At 53.8% G+C, this 12,169-nt stretch overlaps 1 protein-coding gene across 4 annotated transcripts in view; it reads left to right on the top strand.

The window, feature by feature from the left end:
• Window positions 1-12,169, top strand: part of JADE2 (jade family PHD finger 2) — an 84,114-nt gene that overhangs the window by 8,627 nt on the left and 63,318 nt on the right. For all 4 annotated transcript variants that reach the window (XM_080400433.1, XM_080400435.1, XM_080400432.1 and 1 more), the window contains exon 3: window positions 1,964-2,049. In XM_080400433.1, coding sequence (XP_080256559.1) covers window positions 1,964-2,049 — 86 coding nt within the window. The remainder of the gene's footprint in view (window positions 1-1,963; window positions 2,050-12,169) is intronic.

The following is a 12,169-nucleotide window of genomic DNA, read 5'->3' as shown; positions in this document are numbered from 1 at the left end:
CTCTACCACCGACGGGAACCTGCTGTTTGGCTGCCAGAGGGGACCCCCGTCCTGCCGGAGCCCGGGGGGGTCGGGGGCTGAGCCGTGCCTACAGAAAGTGTTTCAGGCTCTGTCAACACCACTTGTTTCTTGTAAAATAAAACATCTCTATCTCAGAAAGGGGTTTGTTTTGGAAGCTGTGCTCCAAACTTCCCGTCTCCTAATCCCCAGATGCTCAAAGGCTTACCCAGCCGAGCCGTGCTAGCTGGCTTCTCTGCCTTTCGGGGGTAAGGCATCTTTAATCATGGTATTAAACAACGTGGCCTTATCTCTATTGGGCTTGGATATTTATGCTGCAGGTGGTATCTAAGCTGTTGACAAATGCTCTCCTGCAGGATAATTGTAAAGAAAGTGATGACCTTCTTTTTTATGCCTCCGCCAGGAAAGGATGGTAGCGGCATGTTATCTAAGTCTCCGTAGATGTTGCACCACGTTGTAGCTTGGGAGGAGGGGGCAGGGTGGGAGTTAGGGACTCCATCGCTCAGTACACGCTGTGGGGCTGCTGCTGCAGTGCTGAGAGCAGCTCGCCCAGTAAAGCGGCGTTTCCCAGTGGCTGCAGCATGGGAACTTCTGCTGTGGGCTTTGCCTATGCAGTCCTGTTACGTACCAAAATGGTAACAAAAAAAAAAAAAAATTTCCTGTGGAGCCCACCTTAATGACATCCAGCCTGGCACTGCAGTCAGAACAGCTGTCCTCTGGGAACGACTGGTGCCATCGGATCTGGTCTTCAGTTTAGGAAGTGCAAGACAGTGGGTTTCGCAAGCAAAGAGTGCAGGGTGAACTACAGCAAAACTCCGTTGCCTGAGCTGGTGGAGGGAGGGACATCTCCCACCGCGGTGGTACCACAGCCCAGACAGCCCCGGTCCCTTGTCCCGGCTTGGCTCCTGGCCAGGGGTCCTCCTGAAGTCCTTGCGTGCACGGCTCCATTGTGTTTGGCAGTTGCTTATGTGGAAGTGTTGTTTCTTCCTATTTAGCGATCCAAGGATAAAATCATTAAATAAGCCTGTTGATAGTTAATTTGTTGCATGTCTGCAAAAGGATTTTTATATAGTGGAATCTGGAGGGGTCCTGCAATTTAGAAGATCTTATTATAAAAAGATGCCAGTAATTAGCTTATTATTTATTATTACCAAATACATAGAGCTTTTTTTTAAGTGATGGTAACACATATGGGTTGGAAATAAAGATCAATAACATAATGAGCCCAGCACAATTCAGGCTGCCCTTGCCTTGTGGAGGCAGTAGCGGTGGTGATGACAGTGCTCCAGACGGAATGCTGAGAGTCCGTTTGTAATATTCCCAGAGTAAAGTAATCCCAAATCCCAAAGCAGATGCTCCCTTACTACTGAAAAGTGTTAAGTGCCTTCGCTTGATGTGTCCTGTTGGGTGGTTCCCACTAGATGCTGAGCTGCAGACAGGCGTGGAAATTATTAGTCCTGGCATGAGCAGAGGAGGTTTACCCAGTTTGGTGAATATTTTTGACCATGGGGTCTGAAGTCCTCGAGCAGTTCAGCAGCTTGTCTTTAAGCATCCTTGTTAGAAAACGTTTAGTCTTATCTCCTTAATTCCTGATCCCAATAGATTCCTAATTCCAGGAGGGAGCCCTGGCTCATTTCCTTTTAGAAGCTCTTCTTACTCATGACTTTGGGTTTCTCATTTCTGTGTCTGCATTTCAAAACAATGTTTTTAAATGTCAGAGGCCTCTGTTTCATCATCCATAGCAGCAGGAGAGTGATGTTAGTCTATTTTGGTGAAGTACCCTGAGATGTGCACGCAAGTAATGCCATGTCAAGGTATTGTTGCATCTTAGCGTTGACCCACAGTGTTGGTGGAGGCTGTAGCAGTGGCAGTGGGGCTGGTGACAAAGATACAGAAAAACCTTCGTCCTTTTTCCAGGTAACCTGTCTCTGTTGCCTCATTGCAGGTCACGCCACGTCCGCCTCCAGATGCTCCAAAATTCCGAATACCAAGTCCACCTGGTCACGGCAGAAAGAGAAGAAGCCCTCTGAGGTACGTGGGCTTTTAGGCTTTTACCAAAGGAGAGTTTCCCCCCAGGGTCGTGCTCGCTCGGGTGCAACGGGGACCAGCGTGCCCATGGCTGGCTGCGGGCGGTGGGTGCCAGGGCAGGGCATCCCCCGAGGAGCCCGAGCCCACACTGCAGAGCCCCAGCCCAGCTGGCAGGGACCTGGCGGGCATCGCTGATGAAGGGTGGGGGGTCCTGTGCCCGCTCCATCCCTGTTGATTGATGCAAGGGGGGAGAGGTTGAGTTGGGTGGCATTGGGAGGTCCTGTGGCATTGGGGTGGCTGCGTCTTGAGGCTCCCTGGTTTGGGTGCCTGCCTGGGTGCCTGTTTGTTGATGGCACAGGGATGGTGCTGGTGCCAGGGGAGGGTGGTGCGGTGGTGGCGTGGAGGCTCCTCCCCGGGGATAAGTGGGAGGTACAAGAGCGCCGTGAAATGAGAGACAGCACAGCTGAGTTGCAGATTATGTTGTGTTGGTTTCCTCCTGTCACGGGGCTCAAGGGCATTAAGCTGAGGCCACTGGTGACTGACCTTGCTGGAGGTTTTCCCTGGCTGCCAGCTGGTGCAGGCAGTGCTGCCCAGCCCGAGGGGCATTGCCCAGGCTGCCCCTGCCGACCCCGCAGGGTCTGGGGCCGGGTCAGGAGGAGCTGTGGTTCCCGGGAGTGTGCTGGAAGGGATGATGCTGTGCCCTGCTTTCCCTTGCCTACCTCGGATACATTTCCACTAGGCATGGAAACTATACCAGGCATGAGCTGCTGTTGTAGCAACTGCACTGTTTAGTGGTGGTCATCTTTGTTTCAAGAGCAGCATGAGCAAAGCTGGAGGGACGTTGTTCTCACATTCCCTTTCCTCTGGACCAGGCTCCGAAGTCAAGCAGAGCTGAGTTTAGGAGCAGGTGAAGCTGGCATGGCTAGTGCCTACCCGCAGGCTGTAAGATCCTCCCCAAGTCCCCACATTCACCTCTTCTGAGGCTGTGGCCCGGTAAGCAGAAGCCTAACATCCTCCCTTTGCATCTAGCTGAGTAGAGATTTTGAGGTTTTCCTGTGGTCACTGCCTGAATTGCAGCTGCACTTGGTGCTTACCACTCTGATGGATTTGCATTGATATATCGAATGTGTTGGTGGTGGACAGAGACTTGGAAAGGCCAAGTTGTTTGTGCCTTGGGTAAAGAGAGGGGCTGAGACGCTGTTGTTAGCAGCTGAGGTGATTGGAAGCACTCCAGAGAGCAAAGAACCAGGGGCGCAGGTGGCACTGGCTGCTGACAGGGCTGTTGGGAAGTTGCACTTTAGGGCTGGTAATGTCATCTTTTTGTTATAGATGTGTTCTCTCGAAGCGGGTGAGGGGCTGTATTCTGTGAGCTGTATCCTCCATTAAATATATGAAGCATTTAGGGCATCTCCTCCTCCTGGGACACTGTTACCCCCTCTCTGAAATAACTGCCCGTCCCTGTGCCCGATGTGTCCATAAAGGCACCACCTTAGCCGCGTGGGTGCCTGCAGGAGTCCCACAGAGATGCCTGGCGTTAGAGCTGGCCACATGCACGAGGATCCGACTCGTGCATCACCAACAGTGCCATACGTGCCATTCTGCTGCCCAGTAAACCCCCCCTCCCAGGGAGCCTGTGTTGGGACACCTCTGTCTGCACCACTGGTACAGACATGCTTTTGTCCTTACTGTGAATTAGTTTATCAGCCAGCTAGGAGTTTACCTGGCTGCTAGTGAAGTCACTGGATATAAGCTCAAGACTCCAAGTGAAAATGCGTTGGCACTTTGTGAAGGATGGTCAGACCTGGCTCCAAGTTTTGCTGCTGCACAACAGCTGGAGTGGAAACCAGATCTTAGTCCACAGCACCCAGGGAGACATCAAACGTGGGGCCCAAGGAGGCCAGGCTCGTCCCCCTGCGTCATGCTCCATTACGCCCAGAGGACAGTTCTCAGCAAAATGTAGCTCTGGAACGAATAAAGTGGAGCAAAAGCTTAAGAGTGCCCAGCTTAGCAACTGTTGGGACAGAAAGTGAACCTCGGTGGCCTGTCTGAACTGAAACTCCAGGGGAATTTTGGAGGCGATGTGCAATTACTCAAGCTGGAGTTTGGCCAGGATTCTCAAGCTGACAAACCATCTTGTACAGAAGCGTGGTGGGAGCCTGAGCAGACGAGAGCGGTGCAGACCTCCGCGTCGCTGCCCTTACCAGGGCTCCTGCTGGCAGCCAGGTCTGCTTCAGTTCGGCTCCAGGTGAGACCCGAGGGTCAGCCGAGTGTGTCCCTGGGGCTGGACGTGGGGTTGCTCCGCACGGCAGGTCCGAGACCTGTAGTGGGGGACGGTCATGGTTTGGAGGTCACTCCAGTGAGCGCTGGTTTATGGATTTCCTCTATGACACTGTCCTCCAAACTTTTCCACGAGAGACCCAACTTGTGCTTTTACGGCGAGCATCCGTCTGGTCCATGCGTGGGGTCCTGCCTGCCAAACGCTGCAGGGTTCGGCATGTCCTCAGGGATTTCTCGCAGGAGCTCTGGAGGATTTCAGGCGCAGGCTGGGATGGATGTCGTGGCCCACTGGAGCAAGTACTGAGTAGTGTAAAATGTAAACCCAGCCTCTGTCAAACTACTTCACGTGGAGCAGGGAAGTACTTTCTCCTTGCTATCCCACCGAGGATGGAAACCACAGGAGGGTAACAGGGGGGAGCATGGTGAATGTATTATCTAATGTTTAACCGCCCCCTCCCCCCCCCAGCAGTCTGCCCCAAACGTTCTGGGGCAGGACAAGCCCTTTAAAATGCTAAACTCGAGGTTTACGTATGGCTTGTAACTTTTATCAAGAGCTGAGTTGCTGCCTGGGTGCAGAGGGTCTGGGCTCATCCTGAGGGGCAGCAACGCTGGAGGACGGGTTGGGGGAGCCGGGGGGTTTGTGTGCGTGGAGAACCACTGAGCTCTCCTGCCCCTCTCAAAGTCGTGTCCCTGGTTTTCCGCGAGCTGCTGCCTGCATTCCCCCTGACAACCTGAGCAGGAGATAAAAAAAATCAAAACCATTAGTGTTACATAGTTATTAGCCAGGTCAGGGGGTGATGTTTATTATGAAAGACTCTGTGAGAAGGGATTAACTATACACATTAAAAACCACCCTATACAAGGCATCTGGAAAAACAAGCTTCTTAACATGGAAAAGTACTGAGCTGTTTGTAAACATCCACGAAGGGGGCCATTGCCAGGGAGGGTGATTATATTTATCCGTGCCTGTCACGGGGCTCTGCCCAAGCTCTTTCCCGACATGTCCCAGGCACCAGGTCCCCGTCTCGGCTGCCTCCCTTGCGGAGGTGACAGTTGTCCTCCCTTGCCCCACGCCTGGGTGGCAGAGACCTCCAGGCAGAGCCCCGGTGCGATGCTGATGGAGCCCCAGGCAGGGGCATGGCTCTCTTGCCCTGCCCTTGCCTGTAGGCAGAGGATGGATGTGGGCAGCTGCCAGCAGCTTCTTGCATCTGCAGTGATAGCGGTCTACCAGTCTGGTCATTTTAATTAATCTCGTTAGAGCTGGTTTGTTGCTGAACCTGGCCTCAGACAGAGTGTGGTGGCCAGTACCCATCCCTGGGTGCCACTGGCCAAGGAGCCCTGCGAGTGGATGCTGGTAGCCCTCCCTGCCCCGGGAGCTGGGGGGAGGGGGATGCTCGCTCAGGTCCTGCCTGTCTTGGATGCTGAGTCTGCAGCGGGGATAGGATGTGCCTGAGTACAGGTTTCTGCTTCTTTTAGTGGCACATTAGTGCAATCCTGCCCCCGGCTATAGGGCTGCTGGGGATCTGAGCACAAGCCTCGCTGGTTAGACTGCAGTCATCAAGCCCTCTCTCCTGTTCCTGACAGCGAACAGTTGTCAGTGTCTGAGGAGAGAACAGAAGAACAAGGCAAGTGTGTAATGATAGTCACCGGTTCTATCTGCCAGCTCCCAGCCATCAGCGGCCCGGGGACTCCCTCGGATGCTGCCTCTGAGTCACTGCCGTGGCCGCTGTGTTAGTCATTAGCTCTTAGGATCCAAAACACGACCCTGCAGGGACTTGTGCTGCTGGAGTATATTGCTGGGCCAGGGGAGAAACCCTGCTTTTTTTGTGCAAACCACCTGCCTCACACCCCTGCAGCCATCCCTTTGCTGAGCTGAGGAGCCCTGCGCAGTCTCGGCTCTCCTGCGGGTGCTGCTCGTCTCCCCGGACATCCTCATCGCCCTTCTCCTTCGGGCTGGACCTTCTGGAGGTGAGGGCACCGCAGCTGCAGGCAGGGTTCAAGATGAAGGGGAAACCACAAATTTATACAATTTACATTATTTTCCGCTTGCCTTGTTTAGATACTACTTCCGAGTTTTGAAAGATGTCTTTTTATATCTCTTTGTAGGGATTTAACCCTTTTAACAAACACGCTTGTCGTTTCCCTTCTAAAAAGTCATTCTTGGTGCATTAGATCCTGTTTTTTTCCCTGTGATAGGTATATAATGGCCAGTGCAATGCGAATTTAGTCCTTGGGCTCTCGGTGCTCGAAGAAAGGCTTTTATGAGTATGGCCAGGCAAGACTGGACATGCTTTTACTGGGCTGGATGAGGAGAAAATCCGTCTCTGTTGAAAGGTTTGACTGCAGTGGCTTTGTCACTTTTCCCAAGCTGACATGGGGATAACAGATTAATACTATTGTCTTCTGAAGGCTGAGAAGGGCCAGACAAAAATGCTTCTTGTTCCTATTTTAAATTCTGTTGTTCATTGAATCTTTAACATTCAGCATTTCAAGAGGAAACAAGACTAGATGAAGAGATAGCAGGCTGGCTCCCAAATGAACATAAGAGTAAGTATTTTTTTCCCCACAGGCAGATAATGTCACTGCTTACAAATGCACACTAGGCATTGCCGAGTTTCAGAGCCTTGCTACCGAATGTCACCGCTCGTCTCGTTTCAGAAGGGGCTAGAAAAAGGTGATATAATGGCAGGGAAATAGGGCTGGGGGGGGGGTGGAGGGGAGTGGGGCTGGGCAGCCAAGGGCTGCACCCATGGAGGTGCCGGCTCAAGCTGATATGAAGACAGTTTGTACAACCAAAAAGTATTCCCAGGGCTCCCATTGTTCCCGTTGTTTTCTCTTTCTCTAAAAATCCTTGTGACTCATGAGCTACAACAAACAATTTTATGCTTGAGAGAGCGAAGGGCTAATAGCAGTGGCTGGAAATGAGGGGGGAGCCATGCAGCCAAGGCAGTCGGAGACCCCTGGTCCGGGTGTGAATGGAGCAAGGGGGTTATGGCCAGGGGGGTACATGGGACATGGCTGCCAGGACTGCAGCCAGGCAGGGAAAAAAGGTGTGTTGGGCTAAAATCTAAAGAAAACCTGTTATCTTGGTGTCAAAAAGCACTCCCGCAGCCTTGGTGCGGTGACCTGCTGCTGCCCGTCCTTCAGTGTTGCCTGCGCTACGGAGAGGTCGTCTGTGCGAGGTCCCGCATCGCTGCTGCGGGTGTGAGGGCATCGGGGAAGGATTGCAGATTTGTTGGGTCATAGGAGGGGACAGATGCAAATGTGTGATTTCAGATGCAGGCTGTGGCCAGTCCCTTCCCATCGCTCCTGTCCACCCTTTCCCAGTGAGCACGTTGTGCTTCCCAGCATGCGCTTAGTTTTGAACGATGAGCTTCATTTCTCTTCTGTTTCATACCGGTGCTTTGCAGTGTGGAGTGCTTTGCGAAGGGTTTTTTTTCTGCTAAAACTTTCCAGGGGTACAGCTGTTACTGCGTGTAAGAAAAAGTGCATCCCATCCCGGGACTGGGAGGCGGGACGGAGCTTGTCCCTCTGCCCCAGGAGGAAGGTCTGAGAGCTCCAAGGTCAGCTGGGTGCGGATGCAGGGGAAAATGTGTAACACAATTCCCGCTGGCTCGGAACGCTGGGTGCGTGGGGACCCGGCCTGCTGGAGCCCATCTGTGTTTGCCTGAGCTGTCTGGTTCCTTCCGAGCTGGTGTTCACCTGGGCTGGGTTGCAGCAGGCGCCTGGGGCCCGCAGCCCCGATGAGCACCCCCGTTGGGCGATGCCGAGGCCTCGCCAGGTGCGAGCGTCTGTGCCGGATCCTCTGTGGCAATCCCTGGGCCGGCTGCTGTTTGAAAAGCTAATTAAAACCAGCGCTAGACGAGTGTTTCTATTCGTTTTGATTTAAAGCCCAAAACAGATACAGCTTTTTGGCTCTCACCCAGGAGCTGGTTTCGTAGGAGCGAAAAGTCATCGCCACGGGATCCAAGTTCGGTGGTTTTGGGTCGGTGTGTGGGGCTGGGGGGGTAAGTGGCGGGCTCAGACCCGCGGCGCAGTCACTTGAAAAGCAGAGTCCTTGACGGAGCATGTAAAGCGGGAGCTGAATGGCGGTGAGATCGCCCGGCCACTTTATTAGAGGGGTTTGTGAGTGAGTCAAAGAACCTGGAGGGAACCGATAAGGAGGATTGCACAGAGAGGGGGAGAGGCTGGGAGAGGGGCTGGTCGGCTGCGGGGAGAGGCGGAGGAGGAGGAGGAACAGGAACGCTGCTGCAGAGCGGCACAGCCTGAGAGCCCTTTGCTCAGGGAGGGATGGGAGCGCAGCGTTTGTGATGCTCCATGGCATGCCCATCGCTCTTGCCGTCATGGCAAGGCACTGTGTGCCGGGGCGTCTCCTCCCAGGGGCCAGTGTTTCTCTCTGAGGTTGTCCAGATGTTCGGTGAATTGGTGCTGGTCCATGTGAGAGCTCCCAGAGGTGCCTCGCAGCTGCCTCAGGGTGCAGGGAGCGGCTGCAGGGCTGCATCCGAAGGGTGAGGCAGCAGACCCTCGGCAAGGCGGAGCGGCCGATGTTCGGTGTTCAAGGCAGTGCAGCTCAGAGAGGAGCTGAATCGAGCCCCTGCCTTGCAGGTCTCTGCCGTAACCACAGGAGCATCCTTCCCGCACCAGGCTGGACCCAAGTAAAGCATTAGGATGTGAAAATCTGATGATGTGTTCTATTTAGTTAGCTGGGGTTTTTTTTGGTTTGTTTTTTTTTTTTTTTTTGAGAGAGAGATTAAATTGATACAGCTTTTGCTTCACAACAGCAAATTACAGAAATAATAAAAAATACTGATGTATCATTGGGGAATGTAATGGCTTTGGTGTCCCAGTGACTTTTCGCATTCCTGGACCACTGGGACACGCTGTCCCGGGGAGGTGATCAGTCCAACACCACAAACTGGTGGGCTGAAAGGATGGGGAGATAGTAGAGTTGGGTAATCCAGCCTTGCCTGGCCGGTGAGGTGTGAGTGCCGAGGGTAACTTAAAGGCTTGCAGACCTTGGAAGTGGAGCTGACCCAGAGCGGCTGGATCCGCAGGACCAGGGTGGCAGTGGTGGGACAGGAGGGGTGAGCTCGAGTCTGGCTGCCCAGTGGTTCTTTGGTCCAGGGAGCAGTAATTGCCTAGAAGTTGTTTCCTACACAAAAAAATCTGGGTGGGTTGTGTGTGTGATCAGACAGCTTCTCCAGACGGCTGGTGGGACAGCTGGAGCAGCAGGACCCCTGTGCTGGTGGCCTGAGCTGCTGGGGGAGGTCAGTGTCCACCTTGGGATGCTCTGGTAGAGCCTGCTCCATGGCGTGAGGTCGGTGTGATCACACCGGGAATTAACCTGCTGCCTCATGTAGGAGCGACACAGGTGTGAGCAGGGAAAGCCATCTGGGAAGCAAGACGTGAGGCCGATGGGAGACGTGAGGCTGGGGAGTGGCAGCGGCAGAGGAGGCGATGGGAGCTGCTGCATCGATTGCTGCTTTCGTACAGGACTTGGTTTGCCGCTGCTGCCTCGTGGGGTATGCCGTGCCGAGGAACGGTACCTTCAGGAGTGTTTTTATTACTTCTCACTCCTAATATCCACATTTTGCGTGTTGTAATCTGCAGGAAGGTGGTGGTGGGTGCACTGGGACCCGCAGTGGGGTGCAGGGGTGGTCCTGCCGTGGGTGCCCGGGGCTGGTGATGGGGAGCAAGAGCTGCAGCCCCTGGCAGGAGTAGCTGCGTCTGCCTCCCTGCTGCAATTCCCAGGGGAATGTTGGGCACCTCCCTTCTTTTTGCCTTTTCCTCGCCCTGCCCTGCTGTGAAACACTCTTCTTTGCTCACCTGCGTGGCTGTGGGATCAGCAGGGACCAAGAAGGAGGTTTTCTCCATGTGCTTTTCTTCTGCCTGGGGTCTGAGGCTGCGCAAGCACTCCGACCCTGACTCTCGGTCCCTCTTGCTTGGAAATACGAAGGCAAAAATATCTTGGGATTTTGCAATTTCACATTCCCTGCCCCCACCTTCAAAGCTGATGCTAGCAAGGGGCGAGCCTGGCCCCTGGCCATCGGGGCGATGCATCTCCAGGCGTTGCTGAAACCTGCCTGCGGTTCCTGAGCGAGCAGAGGTAATAAAGTGAGCGTCTCGGTTTGGCCTTCCCCATTGCCGGCAGATCGATAGGCAATAAACTGGATCCCGCTGCCGGGCTGGGAGGGGAGGGCAGCGCCTGGCCAGGCTGCGGTGCTGGCGGGGGGAGCGGGGCAGCTGAGCCACCGAGACAATTTGTCAGCTCCTGCGGACGGGGAGAAAGAGTAAACACTCCTATTGAGGGAGAATTGCTTGTTTTCTGGTACCCAACTTTCTCTTCCCCGCCAGGTCCTCAGTTCATCAGTGCCCAATTTATCCTTTATTTGGTTTTCATAAATAATTCAGAAGAGTTTGAGTAGAATAATTGAGTCTTTTCCCAACCCTAATCCCAGACAATTCAAAACAAAAAGACATTTAGATTACAATTTGAGTGTATTAGCTGTTGGGAGATTTCCAGACAACTGATCTGCTTTCCTTTACAATTTCTGTGCCGTTCTATCATTTTTAAAGTGTTCTGCTTTGATAGTTAATAATTTGAGCATTTCCAGTTCTTCATGAAAAGACAGAGGCGTTGCTGTGATAAAGTGCGGGCGTGCATGCTGCCTTTGGATGGGCGAGCTTATCTGTTTTCCAAGAAGGACTAAATAAATGAAGTAGTGAGATTGCAAATCCAGCCTGCGATGTGCCTTATCATCTTCAGGGAAATAGATACAATCGTGCTTATTTGGCTTAAAATTAAAACTAATCTTCTATGCTGATGTGAGCTGAAAAGCCAGAAGGGATGAATTTGGGGAAGACTTAATGCAGGAAAACACAAGCCTGGGATCTGCATCATGCAGAGGGGAGAAATTACACCGAGGGCTGATCCCATTGCTGCATTTTCCAGCACAGAGCCTGCGAGGTAGGCGCGGCAGTTTGCCGGAGGGTTTTGCATCTGCTGAGGATGTTGCGAAGCATTGATGATGCTGGTCCTGCTGGTTCAGAGCGGCGGTGAGTGGCGTGGGGTGCGCGGCCAGCTGCTGGAGCGCCTGGACCGCTGAAGCCATGACCCCAGCAAACAACTGGGAGCACTAAAGAAGTTTTCTGAGTAATAGCTATAAACAAAGCAAAATGTGCTTAGTTTCTGACACGAGAATCAGCTGGAGCTGTTTGATTTGCTACCCGTGGATGGCAGCCCTGAGGGGCACCGGGGCTCCCCAGCAGCACTGCCAGCTCCTCCCTGGGCTGGTTGCTTGATGCGCTGCAGGATCCTCCGTCTGCCTTTTCATTGGCAGGAGGAAGGTGATGGGCCAGGATTGACATAAATCTGGTGTTACCTCGAAGCAATGGGGCCTGTCACCTCTCAAGCTGTCACCTGGTGCTGACTTTGCAAAAGAAAGTGGGGATCCTTGTTTGGGTAAGGCTCTGGAAAGGGCACTGCTGCGGGGGTGCCAGCATCCCAGGGAGGGGGGGTACCTCTCAGGGCAGGTTAATGACATGGCTGGACCCTTCCGAGGGCTGGTTGCCTTGGAAAGGGCAGTGCCACGTCCCCCATCGCTGCTTCTGCTCTGGCTGCCCGGCCGTGTCCCCGCAGCGGGAGCATGAGTGTGCCTGTGCCCCGCGCTGCTGCCGGGGCCCTGCCTGCGCTGCCAGCACTGCGCCGGCACCTGTCCGGAGCAGCTGGGTGTTCCTGCATGCCATGAAAGAGGGATGCAATGCTCCTGCACCCCGCAGAGCTGAGGGGGGTGTCCTCAGGAGCTGACTGAGTGGGTGGTGAGGGAGGTAGAGGGCACTTACTTGT

The sequence above is a fragment of the Falco punctatus genome (genome assembly GCF_963210335.1).
Source record: "Falco punctatus genome assembly, chromosome: 8".
NCBI lineage: Eukaryota > Metazoa > Chordata > Aves > Falconiformes > Falconidae > Falco > Falco punctatus.
The sequence above is the reverse complement of the archived record's forward strand: the minus strand, read 5'-3'. Positions and strand labels throughout refer to the sequence as shown.